Source organism: Eretmochelys imbricata, chromosome 8 (assembly GCF_965152235.1).
Source record: "Eretmochelys imbricata isolate rEreImb1 chromosome 8, rEreImb1.hap1, whole genome shotgun sequence".
Taxonomy (NCBI): Eukaryota; Metazoa; Chordata; order Testudines; family Cheloniidae; genus Eretmochelys; species Eretmochelys imbricata.
In genome coordinates, this window is record NC_135579.1 from 8,531,309 (window position 1) to 8,547,157 (window position 15,849).

Sequence of the window (15,849 nt, forward strand, 5' to 3'; positions counted from 1 at the left end):
ATTTTGAGAAATGGAAGATCTTCAGGGGAACCTGCCGTCTATTTAATGGTCTCCCTGGCAGCAGACTTACAAGGCTACCCACCCATGCCAGGGTGAGGAAGCTCATGAGATACCAACAGGGGAAAGAGTACCTGTCCCCCGCTTACCTTATCAGTTGCATGTCTGTGACTTGCATGCACTGTACCTCTCCTGCATCTGAGTATACACCAGGACAGTACCAAGACTCATGCAACAGGTTTGTGCAAGCAGTCTCTACCACTGACAGGCTGCGCCTGCATCTGATTCTGCCTCGGAACCTGCCTATGGAATCTGACTGTATGTGAAGGCCTAAGGGAAACTGCCTGGTTAAAATTCTCATCCATAGCACCAAAACCTTACAAACTGTACAGGATCAGTGTCTGGAGCGTATCGTCGTATTTTGGGCAATTTGCTGCTCTTTCTGATCACACTATCACTCATGTTTCAGGCTTAAAATAGAGAAGTTTAGTGGTGCTGCTGCTTGAGGCCACCCTATGCAAAAACAAAACAAAACAAAAAACCAACCCAAACAACAAACAACTCTTCTACTGGTGAACACTTTTGCCCCCGGCTATGCCGAGGGGCTCGGGATGGAGAGAGGAAACCAAAGTAGAAATGGGTCTGTGGTGACTGTAGCAGTAGAGACAGGGACTCAATGTTTACAAAAATTCTTTATTCCTACTGCACTTGGCTGACAGACATATTTCTGTAGTTCTTTCATATTCTACAGTTTACTGCATTCCTGGCCTAATCTGTCTTGTTTAAATCTGAACTGTCTTAAACTGGCATGGTGTTCAGATAAGGGGTTGTGGTGCAGCCTCTCAGAGCAAGCTTCAGAGTGCAGATCTGGAGACGAACTTCCACAAAGTCTGCAGGCGTTAGTATTCATGGCTTTGATTTGTGAATCTCCGAAGTAGAAGATGTGAATCAGTGTCTAGCTTGCAGTTAGAATACAAAAGTCTCTACAGGATTGTAAAGTTTCCTGTACGTCAGTTTTGTGTTTAAACTATTTTAAATTTACTTTAACTATTCACACAACTTTATGAAGCATTTAGAAATAAAAATGTTAAATATAAATTACACTGCAAAAAGGTTTGAAACAGATATTGAATTTATTGGTCAGCTATGAGTAGGAAAATACATTGGTAAAGAAAAAAAGAAGACCCTGTATATAAATATAATACTAGCTAGTTAAAATTTGACCAAGAAGAAAGTTCCACTGAAGAGAACAGTAAAAGCCCTTGTTTACCATCAGACCATATTCAGTTTCCCCCTTTATCTTATTAAAGAGCTGCCTATTGACAAATGCAACATTCTTTGAGCTTAGTGCAGATAATGTGCTGGTTTTTGTTAAATGAATGGTAAACAAGAGTTAGTCCAGTGCATTACACTTTATACAGAAGTACTGTGAATAAAGATTAAGATATTCTATTTTAGACACTACTTAAACATACCAAGACACTTAAGTGTTAAAATTTATGCAAACAAAAAAGAATAGCAGTTAACATATACTAAAAATACTGTGTCAGGCTGGATGAAAGAGCAACTCTACTTAAGCAGTAAATTGAAATATTCATAAGTTTTACAGTGTGATTTGTTTCTTTTAAATGGTGTTGTAATTATTTTGTCTTTGATGTACGGTTTTGGGGTTTTTTTGCTGCATGGCTAAAATGCAAATTTGACACCTTAAGCTACTTTTCTAAGCTTACATCCTAGATGAAATTACACAATCTCTTTTGTTAGAATTAGATCCGACATGTATGCAACAGTATTCTGAACTCAAAATCAGTTTTACTGTCAAAATGCTAGCCATTTTTAAATTTGTTGAAGCCACCAACGGGACAAAATAATTACAAACATTCTCCTAGTGGTTTTTCTTTGCCTACTTCTGATATATGTTAAAGTTACAATCTGTATATCAATGTTTTGTATTTGTTTCCACTTCTTTAAAGTATACCCCCAAATTAAATTTAGATGCACAGAATTCTTTTGTACGTGTAAATAATTACCAAAGTAATGGCAGACCATACTTGAGGTTTTCATCAAATGGTAAAAAAAGATGGCCCCAAAATATCTGGTCTAACTTGAATGAAACACCTCAACCTAATGGTCTATGATTTTTATGTTATGTACTTTTACAACAGCAACACTGAAGGTACATTATGGCAACACCTAAAGCCACCTTAAATAAAAGTATTGCAACTAACCATTTTATGTCAGTTTATGATGCAAAGATGTTGCATTTTGTAAATAAAGATAGTTTATTGCATTATTTTGTTTATGTTGCAATTGAAAACTGAGAAGTTTGAGTGAGATTTGTTTAACACAGGAAAATATTTCTTTTAAATTTGTTTAATGAAGTTTACATCAGTCCAGTATTGGTGCATCTGATCTTTTCCTAGACGTTAAAAAATTTCTCCTTCAGTAGGCTTCAGAGTCACAGCTGTTAGGGATGTCTACATGTTCAATGCTGCAACGGCACAGCTGTACCAATGCAGCTGCACCACTGCAGCATGTCTGGTGAAGACGCTGAAACCAATGGGAAAGAGCGCTCCCATCGGTATAATAAAACCACCTCCGCGAATGGCAGAAGCTAATGACGGTGCTGTGCACATGAGCACTTATGTCGGTGTAACTTATGTCACTTGGGGGGTGGTTTATTCACACCCGAGCGATATAAATTATGCCAAATATGCTGTAGTGTCTGACACAAGACCCACTGAAGTCAATAGGAGTCTCTTCACTACATTCAGTGGGCTTTAGATCAGACAATACAGGATTACTCTAAAAGATGGAGAAAAGTCGTTCAAACTGACCCATAGATTGCAGTGTGTCCAGAGAAGAACAATTGTGTCTTCAACACACAAAGGGCCATAATGTTTTAATAGGCTGCCATAAATTCAAATATATTTAAAAGACTACCAAATACAGGTGAAACGGTATTGTGTAAAGCTCAAACCTTTTGAATCTAACAAGTGCACTCAAGCTCCAGCATGTATTAAAGTAAATTATTTCCCAGAAATACAAAATGAGTAAGTGCTTCCCTTCCCCTTCCGTAAAGCTTTCTGGACCTATTATATAATCCAGATTAGGAAAAAAAAATAGGTTTGTTCAGTTTGACAAGCTAAATTGGCTCATCATCACTGGAAATTGTCATGATGCACATTACCAACACATTGTTAAGGAAACATGGGTAAAACACCTTTTATTCACACTTTACAAAAAACAAAATAAAAAAACAAACAGAAAAAAATAACACTAAGCATTAAATCTACTACATCAATACTACCAGCATTTCAATGTACTGATTATAAATTGGACATGTTTGGTGTTTGCACAACTAAAAAAACAAAACAACAAAATCAGGTCCCAGACAAGGATTCAAGATCAAGACTTTTCCTACTTAAATTTAAAACACACATTTTGTAGATCAGAACAATTTGTAATTTTACTTCTATTTTAAAACAGAATGGTTTTAGCACATTTAAGTGCTGACAATTTTCTCTTCATAAAATTTTGAATCATTATTACCTAACTCATTCTCTATACAAAAATTTATAATATTCAGAAATTGCTCGTAATGCTCAGTGTCCTTTTGCTTCCCTGCCTGCAGTTGAAACAAAAGCAGTTAGACCAAGCTTCCTCTCTCTCAATTAATTACATTGATTTTTGAAAGTGTATTAGTTAAGGAGGAGTGGATAAATTCTCCCTTTTATAAGTCCAAGTTAAATTTATTAGCTGTTTTATACTTGGCTTTATGACATTAATGGCACTATGAAGGTACACTATTTAACTTTTGTCTTGCCTGACACTTTAAAATATGACTTGGTCACTTTAAAAATGATCTGAAGAATTATCTTAGGGACCTATACTGAAAATGCATCTAATTTACACTGCTTCATAAACAGAAAATGTAATTTTTTTCTTCAAGGAATGATACTGTCTCTGAGACTGAGGAACACATTTAAACTGAAAAGGATTCACATGATAGTATTTCTCTGTGAAAAAAATAGCACTGTGCGATGACATTGAAAGAAGCAGTGCTTAGGTATTAGAAGCTAAGAACTGGGTACCCATAATCTGAACATGTTCAAAAAGTGTGTATTCAATGCTTCAAGAGGAAATAAAGATGCCACAGCTTATACAAAAGTATCTTCATAAAATTTTCACAAGTGTTAACATTATTTAAAAAATATAAAAGAAGGCGCACAGATTTTCTCTGCATGCACAGGCAGTGCTAGGTGAGAACAAATTTAAGCAGGCACAGTGCAGATAGGACAAACAGCTTTTAAAATAAAAAGAAGCTGTACACAAGCATCCCTAATTTTACTTCAAAAATCAGAGATAAAAATATTAAAATGCACACACATCAACAATAACTTTCAGTCCATACAGACCTACTCATCATTCACTGCTTAGTTTGTCTGTTCTGTGAAAACCTTATGGTTTTTCTTTTTTAAATCAAAAAGACAAATGCATGTATTTAGTTAAGAAATTTGCCAATATTTTACAGACTTAGATTTAAAAAGCAATGTTCTCAACTGAAAATAAAAGTAGTACAAAAGGGCTAACAAAACCCTAACAAGTGCAAATCATTAGCAGAGAAAACCTGTTGCAACTTCTTTTACAAGCTGGCCTTTATAACACATGAAAACAGATAAAAATTTAGCCTTAGTTTACAATACAATCATTTTCCAAATCTGATTTTTTTAAAGTACAAAATCTCATAAATCAGGTCTTCTGTTGTTCATATACAATCAATAAAGGCTAAATTCAAATTCTATATTTTACAAGCAAGTCTGAAGAAGGAGGGAGTGAAGTACGGAAGAATGTTCTCGATGTTACTACTGGCCTCAAAAAAGTAGCGCTACAGAGATCTGTGCAAAGAGAATATCCTGTACAACAACTCTCTATTTCAAGGCATGAATGTGTGATGTTGGATAGAAGAAGAAACAGGACGATTAATTGTAACAAATTAAAGAAAAGTGCATATGCACCAATTCCTGTCTAACAGTATATAAGGTATATTGGGCTCAGAATTGTGTCTGTTGATAGCACCTGGCTTTTACTATGTCTTTATCAAATAATTAGATTTAAAATTAAGATCAATAAGAAAAATCCCTGTTGGCCATACCTCACTCCTCTATATTCAGATTTTACAATTTTACAAGTTAGATTGAGGTTGCCCTCTAAGTTGTACTTGACTACCTCCTGCCAGGGAGATGGATTCCATTTACCGGGGGCAGGAAAGGCAGCAAAAGCTCCAGTTGTGCAAAAAGTGAGAAGTGGTCCGAAGGGATGAGTGGGTGTGGACAGCCACTTATATTATTCTCTATTAACCAATGATGATCCAAAGGTCCAAGAATGCCAAGTATATTTAGCTGAGGTTTAGAGTAGAAGATGTAGTCAATAATACCCTGAAATAGGAGGGGAAAAGAAGTGTCTTAGTGCACCATCCTTTGGCCAAATGCCTTTCCAAAGACAACATTTAAGTATAGTATTACAGACACCTTTTCAGCTGCTTATTTGAAGCCAAATAGCTAGGAAGCTACCTCCCTGTGGTACAGTTTGTTCCACTACTTCGGTCTCCCCTTTATGGTCTGTTCTAAGAGTTGCCTACTATGGGTCAGGGAAGACTAGTGTCTACTGGGACCTCGGTCACTTCTCCTCTCCTCTTTGTGGTAATTTCACTTCAGACATCCCCCACCCACTTGTTTAAGAGGGACTTCAGAACGGTTACAGATCTAGAGGTGACTGTAGTCACTGTGGAGACTACTCTTCTCCTTCCTTGCTCTTGCAGACTGCATTTTAAAACACTAAAATGGGAACAGCCACCTTATGATGGGGGTCTTGGAATTGACACTGTGCAGTGTTCAGTGCAGCTTTGCCATAATGTGTTGTGACAATCAGTATGTTGGAGAGAGAGGTTAGCTACCTCTTATTAAATGTTTTGTTTAAGACATTGAGAATGACTATTGCTACTGGCTCTTCATTATTTACATTGGGCATTAAGAGCTAAATACAGGTCTCATTAACATCAACAACAAAACTCCTTTTGACGTTAGTGGGACCAGAATAGTGATAACTAAATTAAAGATCAAACAATTATTAGTCATTGCTCTGCTATTCCAATTCAAATTCAGAATAATGTTTCCAGTTATCCACCATTAGCCAAATATTACAATTAGATACCTGATACCTCCCTATATCATCAAGGGCTTCTAATTTCTCTCAAGAATATTATCAAATATCTTTTGATTAGAGGTAATACACTGGTGTCAAGCTATTTTCTATAACAAGTATTTTGTTCTTAATTTGTCTCAAAGACAATTGTTCTTATGGTCTCTAGGTAAAATTGCAGTCATATTCAAAGCAGGAAAACAATGCAGCCTAATCCTGGGAATCATAAGGAAAGGGACAGATAATAAAACAGAAAATATCATATTGCCTCTATATAAATCCATGGTATGCCCACATCTCCAATACTGCGTGCAGATCTGGTCGCCCCGTCTCAAAAAAGATATATTGGAATTGAAAAAAGTGCAGAAAATGACAAAATATGATTAGAGATATGGAACACCTTCCATATGAGGAGAGATTATTAAGACTGGGACTTTTCAGCTTGGAAAAAGATGGCTAAGTGTTGGAATATGATAGTCTATCAAATCATGACTGGGGTGGAGAAAGTAAATAAGGAAGCGTTATTTACTCCTCAAAAGACAAGAACTAGGGGTCACCAAATGAAATTAATAGGCAGCAGGTTTAAAACAAATACAAGGAAGTATTTCTTCACACAACACACAGTCACCCTGTGGAACTCTTTGCCAGAGGATGTTGTGAAGGCCAAGACTATAACAGGGTTCAAAAAAGAAAGAGATAAATTCATGGTGGATAGGTCCATCAATGGCTATTAGCCAGGATGGGCAGGGATGCAAAACCATGCTCTGAAGTGTCCCTAGCCTCTATTTGCCAGAAGCTGGGAAAGGGTGACAGGGGCTAGATCACTTGATGAATACCTGTTCTGTTCATTCCCTCTAAAGCACCTGGCATTGGCCACTGTTGGAAGACAGGATACTGGGCTAGATGGACCATTGGTCTGACCCAGTATGGCCGTTCTTATGTTTTTTATCGCCAAGGAAACACATCCCTTAAACCATATAAGGGAATGATATTAGTTAAAAATGATACTTACTAATTACTGTCACCATTTCTCCATGAATTGTTAGGAGCAAGGCAAGGAAGATACCAGAAAGCGCAAATGCTCAACCACAAATTCTTCATTTTGTTAGGGGTAAGGTATTGCTGTTGGCTCTACTCCAAGAATGGAGAAACTTAAAAAGGCTTGTATGTAAAACACTCAATAATGCTCAACTAGAGGGCCTCAAGCCACATCAGATTTGAAGAGAGAGGGAGAGAACCATCTTTGCTTTCCCTGAGTAAGGAAGTGTTGATAATTTTCCACATTGCAACGAAGCAGGGGAACAATGCAGAGCAGTGGGCAGTTATTTAATAACATTGTTTCATTCAGAAGCTTAACACCCAATGTTCTCCTTTTAGTTAGTTGGGATAATTAAAAATATGTCACATAATACCCTAAGGGTGCTTCCTGTTTATAAAAAAAGAACAAACATCCAAGACACCATTATTACCTTGCAAATAGGAAACACTAATCGTGATTTATAGTACAATGAAAGAATTAGTGCTCTCTGGTTTACTGTATTTTTAAATGTAAATTTGTAAAACTAACCATCAGAGGCAGCAACCCCAGGGAGGCCGGAGGGTTCGTGGCTATTCCCACTCCAAGCCACCACACCCCGCGATCTGGGGCTGTTGGACCCCCTGGAATATCGGCCCTGCAGCCCACTCTCCCCCCCCCCCGCCTCCAAGGACCAGGGCTTGGTGGTGCCACTCTGTTTCTGCCTGGATGCCATCATCGGGACCAACAAGGTAATGGCCAGGCCCGACCTGAGCACCTGCCCAGAACTGGCGGCTCCCAAGCCCTTCTGTTGTTCCCTGGCAAGGGGTGCCTGTGAGGCATGCGAGGGTGGGTGATGGGGGCAGGGATGCCAGGTGACCATCTCAAGGCACTCAGCAGGCTACTGAGGCAGAGGGTGTCGGGGGGCTAGCTGTGGCATCTTCCTGGCCCCTTTGTCCTATAGCTTGCCCTGGTTCCTGCTAAGGAGAGGGACTGTGCACTCCCTATAGGGCCCCTCTCCCTGACAGACTTGTGTGAATAGTAGGCCGCAGTGCCTATTGCGCCTGCAAAAGTGGGCCTCAGGGAAAAGAAGTTTGGGAACCCTGCTATAACATAGCAAAATTCTCACCTTGAAGTCAAATGTGTAATTTGTGTAAGGCATTAGGCCATTCTCATAGGCACTCTTCAACTTGAAACCATGCGTAATCCTTCCATTCGTTGTTCCATTTTTTCCATTACAACTGAAGTTGGTAAGACTTTCATTGTATCTCAGTTCCTTAAAATCTTTATGATTTGTTTCCACCCCACCAGTGCTCAAATATTCAACAACACCTATTAAGAGGGGCATGGAGGGGAAAAAAAGGTACCAACTTATGCATTTAGTTAATAGGTTTATGTAAACAAACGAACTGCTATTTTCATTCATGATTGCGTCTGGACCTTAAACAAGCAACAAGTTAAATACATACAGTCAATATGACTTTTATAACATATTCAAAGACTTTCTATATTAGTGCCATGCCATTCACTAAGAGCAAGCATCAGTCAAGTAAAGGCACACTCTTTGATAGAAGTATCTACAAGATTAAATAAGACCCTAGATGATGGAAAAAAATCAAAGAACATCAGCAAAGGCAATGAGCAGCTTCCTCTCACCCGCCCCTTCTGTTGGTGCTCAAACTCCAGCCCTGCTTCACCACTGAAACTAGCCCTGGTGCAGCTTCTCAGCCTGCTCCTCAGCACTCACTAATCAACAGACTGATGATACAACTAGGTTATCCTCAAAGTGAGGGGAATGACTTTTTTCTGAAGACAGATTGATGCCAATTGACATATTACGTCTGGAGATTTGAGACTCTGCTCCAAGGCAGATATTTGGCCCCATCTTTGTTCCTGCTCGAGGTAAGCACTACTTGTTGCATTAGCCATTGGCAAGGATACCTTCCTTGCCTTCCCTAGCTGCACTGGATAAGGTTCACAGAGGTGCTCAGCACCTACAGCTCCCACCGATTTCCACTGGAGTTGTGGATCCTGAGCACCTTCAGAGAAAGGCAGGCTTATTAATGACTGGCCCCTGCCCACGGAAAGGAGAACAGGAGGGAAGAAAGATTCCTTAGGCACTTTTCCTTGCATGTGTATCTCCCGAGGGTCATACAGAATCTCACCCATAAAACATTAACTAAAAAGAGTGCAAGGATCAGAGGGTGTCCTTAAGGTTGGGAAAAACCCTATACATCAGCAAGTAGCAGAAAGGAAGGGTCCAGTACTATCATGCATTTGCTAGCATGTGCATTGTACATGAAGTATCTGAAGGTTTATATTTCAATGGTTCTGGAATACTTAAGCAGCAGAAAGTAGGGTTCTGTGGAGATTATTTTAAGCAGGAGAATTTACAATCTCTCACTTTTAAAGTGTTGTATTGCTATGGGCAACATAATAAAGCTTTCAATTAAAAGTAAGAGATATTTATTACCTTACAGTCAATGAGGTTACAGATCAAATAACTCCTGAGGGAATTTTGTGCCAAAAAATTAAAATTCTGCATACAATACTTTAAAATGGTGGGGCTCAGTGGGTCCGGGGGGCTCGGTGTGGGGAGGTCTGGATACACAGGAGTTGGGCAGACAGGGGAGCAGGTCCCCGTACAGTGACCCCTCTCTCCACAGCTGAAGATGATGGGGGCAGGAAGGCTGGAGGTGAAGCCGGGGGAGGTTTTTGGGAGTGGATCTGACCCAGCCCTGGCCACTCCATGCAGGGGAAGTGCGCTCTTTCTCTATCCCCAGCCCAGCTGGGACTAGCAGCTGAACCCAGCACAGGGGAGGAGCCATCAGCAAGGCATCCCCAGCCCCAGGTGCAGGGGTGGTGGGAGGGTGTGGTGAGGCTCAGTGGGATGGGGGTTAGGGTGCAGGGGGCTCAGTGGGGGTGGGAAGGGTTGGGGAGGTCTGGATGCACGGGAGTTGGACAGACAGGGGGTGGGTCTGACCTGGCACCAGTCGGGGTGTCTCAAGCCCCATTCACCCGCACAGTGATTTACCTTTCTACCGTCTGCTCAGGGCGCCTGAAACCACACACCTGTGTTGCTTGGGAGGGGCATGTGACCGCTTTTGTGGCTTCCCTTTGCTTTCCCATCATTTTCTGTGGGGATGCAAAGAAATCTGCAGGGGGACATGAATTCTGCGTATGTGCAGTGGCGCAGAATCCTTCCAGGACTATAATGGAGTAGTTTTATCATCTCTTGACTCCCTACTATCTACGATACTTTTTTATCTTAAAATCTCAAGCATCTTACGTTTTTACACGGAAAATATTTTCTTTTAAAAAGGAAGACCTTTGAATTTCAATTCATACATCTCTTACATTTTGTTCTAAAAAAGTAAACTTGTTGTTCTTACCAGAATCTGGCAGAGAATTGAGATCTGCACACAGTACAAGTGGAATGGTTCCAAGTTCTCCCGAAAGTCCAGGTTTGAGGCTACGAGAGGCTTTATCAATAATGTTCTTTACTTCAGAGAGGAACATCATAGTCTGAACCAGCTTCACATCAGAATACTCAGGGTCCCAGTGCATATGTGCATTAGCTACAAGAACTAGCTGCTTCTCCATCCCAAGTTGTGGCTTTCCAGCTAAAATTGGAAGTGAAGTATTTACAGTTGCTGTGTCTGCAACAGATTCAGCTAATGACTACTAGATGGCTTGTATTATAAGCCAAAAATGATTTTTAAGAAGTGACAGATTTGAAATAGGGTTGATGCTAAGTTTGGCCAACCTTAAAACAGAATCGTGAGGGGGGGAAAATGTCACTGGAAGGGATTTTTAAAGTTGTAAGCTAAACCTATTTCTTTATTGCCAAGAAATGAAGAGGGTTTCCTTTATTGGTTGTGCAACCGCAATTAAACTGGTTACAGCTACTTCCAACACCGGGATAACATCAGATTAAAAAGGACCAAAAACAAGAATGAGATGGTACAAATAAATACTGTGAGTTTGAAAATGCCATTACTATTAGTATATAGTCATGTTGAAAACCAACGCACAGTATATTTTTAAAATTAGAGTTTTTTCTCCATTCTTTGCAATACTGTCCAAGTAATCACCACACCCTGATTAGCAAAATCAGTGTAGTATTTTAAGAATTATGTTTTTAACTCAGCAATTTCACATATGCACATTACAAACCTTTTATCCCCCTGCAAGCGCACATTAAAGGCATGTTTGTTTATGCCTTTGTTAATAAAAGTTGACTATAATAGAGAAAATAAAGCACTATAGGCTAAATAGGGCCACACCGAGACATTTCCAAGGTCAATTGAGGTCTCAACTTTTCTGAGAAATCCAGGGCAAGAGCACGTGGAATTTATAAGCACTACATGACAGAGAGCTACCAAGCTACAGAGTATTATGCAGATGATCAAGAAATTTACAACCACCTCTGGCTAGTTCAATGGCACTTTATATTTTTTCAGCCAGATACACCAATTCCCCTCTTGTCCTCAATTCTTCAGCTTTCTCTTTATAAAAAATGGGTGGGGGAGAATCCAATTTTTAAAAACCATGCATCATCCAAACATTCGATTTAGCATTTGCCATTTCAATTTTTTCCCCCAAATTCTATTTTAAATGAAGTTTGCCCCAAAAATTTCAGCACACAATTGTAGATATGGTGTTTATTTGTGGAATGTTGTTTTCCATTCTCCAGTGCACTGAAACAAAATTTTCATTTGTATTGGAGACTGTAACATACTGTATTACAATCCTGTCAAAAAAATGGATTAAATTACTTACATGACATTTCTATTAATTCCTTTCGCAGCTCCAGCAACACAGCCACTCCAATGTTATCTTTTGTCATAACTCTGTTCAGCATCGCTTCAGACCCTTCTGAGTTTGCCATAGCTAGTTGATTAAACTCAACAGTATGTTTCTGAACTAAGATGAATCTGAAAGAACAACATTGTGTGGTTTCTTAACTTGTCATATGACATAGGAAATACTATAGCTTCTTCCTCATTTTAATTAAAACTTGTTAGAGGATATAAGTAAACTAAGTTACAAGAATCTCAGCCAGTCACATTACTGCTTTATAAAAATGCGGTGCTGAAGTCGGAGGATATAATTTCATTAGCAATTTTTATCTGCACTCCATCTTAAACAGATTTAAATTAATCCCTCCTTCCCAAAATCAACACTTCCCATATTCTTTCAGACTTTATTCAGAAAAATGTTAAATACAAGAAGATATTTTCCTTCTCCTGATCTATTTGAACTAGCAGGCTTAAGAGAGAGTGACTCAACACTTGATTCTGAACCAGAGTGTATTGAAGCGGACATCTGCATTGTTTTGTGGACACAGCAGAACACAGAAAAATTCTTAAAGACTTAGATACCTAGGGCAATCACTGTTTCAGAGATGGAAAAATTAACTGTCTATATATTCCTTATATTTTCACAAGTGATTAATGATTTTGGGTGCCTCAATTTTTTTGGTACCTGACTTTAGACACCTTAAAATAGCTCCTGATTTTCAGAAAGTCCTGAGTTCTCCCATCTTTTGAAAATCAAGTCCCTTTAAGGTCTCTCAATTTGGGCACCCAAAAATCACTAGTCATTTTTTAAAGTTTAGGCTTCTATTTTAGGAACGGTTTGGGTAACAAGGACAGGTGTCTCACTTTTCATAGAACGCAAAATCACTCAGTCCAATTTCACTCAAGAAATAAATTAAAGACTGTAGTCTTTTCCTATTGTCTCAGATGGAGTGCATTTGGATTTGAAAGAGTTCAAGGGCGAAATTTTTGCTTGAATTTTCATTGTGAAGGTCTCCCCAGTAGAGTGATATGCTGCTTCCAACCGATTCAAACCAGTTTTCTAGTGGATCTGCAATGGAGCAAATTTTACCTTCAGCATGAAGATATCTCAGATTAGCATTGCAAAAGCAGCTGAAGAGCTAGACAGGTATCACTGTTTTATGATGGACATTTCTTTTGCCTGAAGTGTGTGTTCTACATGTCACATTTCCCATGTTTCCTATTTTTTGTCTATTTTTTCCTATGCTTTGGGGTTTTTTCTGAGCTTTTTTACACCATCAGCAGTGAATAAATACAAAATATTTCATTATACTTGTATTGTACTTGCCTTTATATTTCTTTTTATTTGTTAGTGTTTTTTCGCTTTCATACAACAAAACATTAAAAGATCTTTGTTAATATGGGCTTTTCTCAGACTAGTCGTGCCCAACACAGTACCTCTTGTGCAGAGTATTCCTTCTAGAGGTAGGAATACTTTGTACAAAATATGGAGTTGCCACGTAAGGGGCAGATATGCAAAAAAAGTGTTTAGCTCTGGCTAAAAAGGCCCCAAGGAGTATGAACTCCTCCCATTATCCCCAACAATGTTAGAATAGGAGTCCCACACAAAGACACACTTCTTTGTCACAGCAATTTAGGGCCTAAATTTGATCCAGAAGAATTGTGCAAAAGGAAACCGGCACAACAGAAGGTTTTATGAAACACACTTACTTTTCTGTCTTGAAAAATATTGCACAACCATCAACATGTTTTCTTTCCTGTTCTGACATTGTCCTAGCTCTAGATTTTGGACTGAAGAACCCATTATAGCCACGCTCCTTCAGTTCTGCCAGGAAAAAACTGTAGTACTGTTCAGTTTCGACCTCCTGTAAAGTTATAAGACAGCACGCTGTATTTGTTTAGCACCACCAGAGTACAGAAGACTGGTGTAACTTCTATATTATTTAGCCTCTTTTAGAAGAAAGTATAAGTCACCTCCAAACTGGCTTTTGGAAACTCAAAAAATTAGATAAATCAAGGAACGTACGCATAAGACAGCCATACTGCTATTTTAAGGCAAGAGATATAAATAAATTTCTGTAATCCCCAGATATGATTATCTCATGCCTTTTATTTGAACATGCGTCAGATTATATATACACACACTTCAACACATTTCTCTGATCAGCAGCTGCTGGTTAGTGTTCCAACTGTGTAGGTTGAAAAGCATTCTTTTGATGTCAAGCAATGAATAAGTGTTCTAAATTACAACATATTGCTTTACAATAAAGTTTACTTTAATGAATGTAATGTACAAGAGTCAATACAAGCGAACACAAAAGAAAAAATAAATTTATCATTTACCTGAAGACTTATGATGTCAGCATTGCAATTCAAGATTTCCTGCATAATGGCTTTTTTTCTGTACTCCCAGTTCAGTGCCCATGATGGACAATAGCCATATAACTGTCGGGTGGCATATTTATCACAAAGTACGTTGTAACACATGACAGAAAACAAGGCTGCAGAACAATAATTTAAATTACTGATATATTTTACTAAAAAACACAATTACATTCTTCATTTTTCCACTTCAAGTGCTTTAACTCAAATATATAGCTTAACAGCTGACCCTACAGAAAAATGCATCACATGTTCTCTCTAAAATAACCAGCCACTCCTTTTGTCTGGGCATACAGCACTCATTGTTAACAGGTTACTAAAAAAACCTCCATATGTTGCTGATATAAATGGTGAATAGCAGACAAAGGCAGTTTATACTGAGAATTAAGCTAACTAGTAAAGCGCAATTCCGCAGATTTTCTTTGGGTCTACAAGTTTTAAATATAAATATTCTCTGATTGTCCAGGATATTTTTTTTATTCTACATTTGTTGAAAATCAGGGGGAACTTTTCTGCTGTTCCTGGATTCTTCAACAATCATTCAATTAATATTTTACAATTGATCAGCTACTTTTAAAATACTTGAATAACTAGTTCAACTCTAGTTGTGAGTCATCCAATTAAAGATAAAGGTAGCTAAGAAAAAAGTAAAAAGTGGCTAATTCCTCAGACAAATGTGCTCTTTGATGTAGGAATGCCTACGCTGGCTACCATCAGTGAGTAGGAGATGTTTTAGTTTAAGTATCAAAAAGAAATACTTCAGCAGATGGTAATGGTGAAGTGATTTTAGATGGGGGGAGGGGAAAAAAAAAATCTATAAAGAGTCATTGCAATGCTACCTGTTGGTCTTGTTCGGTCTGGTTCCCGCAACATAATCCAAGATCTTGGAGGTGGTTGTTCTGTTGAAACTATTAGAACATTTAAAAAAAAAAAAAAACAACATACACAAAGTAAAGTAGTCGTATTTATTTTAAATGGCATAAATAAATATTTCAGGAATGATCACTTACTTCTTTTTGCAGTACCTGCCAAATTATCAAGCAAATAATTTAGGAGCCTTCGTGTTCCATCCGGTTCCTGGTAGAGGTTCAGTAAATCCTGTGTAAGTGGATTTCCTGCAAACAGGTTTACAAAAGGTAAAATTAAACCAGAAAAATGATGCGTGTGAGAGTGTGTGAGTATGTGTGTGTGTGTGGGGGGGGGGTATTTAAAGTCATGGATATATGACTGCAGAACAGTGAGAACTATTTCAATTTTTCATTCCTGCAAACACTTACTTTCTCTTCTGTATCTGAGTTCTAGAAGGGCAGCTCTAATTTTCATCACTGGATCTAATAGACCCTACACTAGTGGAGGACTGTCATGGTGAAGTTTTGCTCTGTCACATCCTGCCCCTCTCCAAACACACTTATAATGGTGGTGGGAGTAGGTCTGATGCAGGAGCAATCTCCA

The 15,849-nt window shown here is 38.6% G+C and overlaps 1 protein-coding gene across 5 annotated transcripts in view; it reads right to left on the reverse strand.

Moving 5' to 3' along the window:
- Window positions 1-1,111: 1,111 nt before the first annotated feature.
- The window catches only part of CNOT6 (CCR4-NOT transcription complex subunit 6), a 51,530-nt gene continuing 36,792 nt past the window's right edge, over window positions 1,112-15,849 (reverse strand). For all 5 annotated transcript variants that reach the window (XM_077825394.1, XM_077825396.1, XM_077825398.1 and 2 more), the window contains 8 exons: window positions 15,408-15,512; window positions 15,237-15,305; window positions 14,359-14,516; window positions 13,726-13,880; window positions 11,996-12,150; window positions 10,606-10,836; window positions 8,343-8,545; window positions 1,112-5,435 (listed from right to left, as the gene is read on the reverse strand). In XM_077825394.1, coding sequence (XP_077681520.1) covers window positions 5,223-5,435; window positions 8,343-8,545; window positions 10,606-10,836; window positions 11,996-12,150; window positions 13,726-13,880; window positions 14,359-14,516; window positions 15,237-15,305; window positions 15,408-15,512 — 1,289 coding nt within the window. In that variant the 3' untranslated portion in view covers window positions 1,112-5,222. The remainder of the gene's footprint in view (window positions 5,436-8,342; window positions 8,546-10,605; window positions 10,837-11,995; window positions 12,151-13,725; window positions 13,881-14,358; window positions 14,517-15,236; window positions 15,306-15,407; window positions 15,513-15,849) is intronic.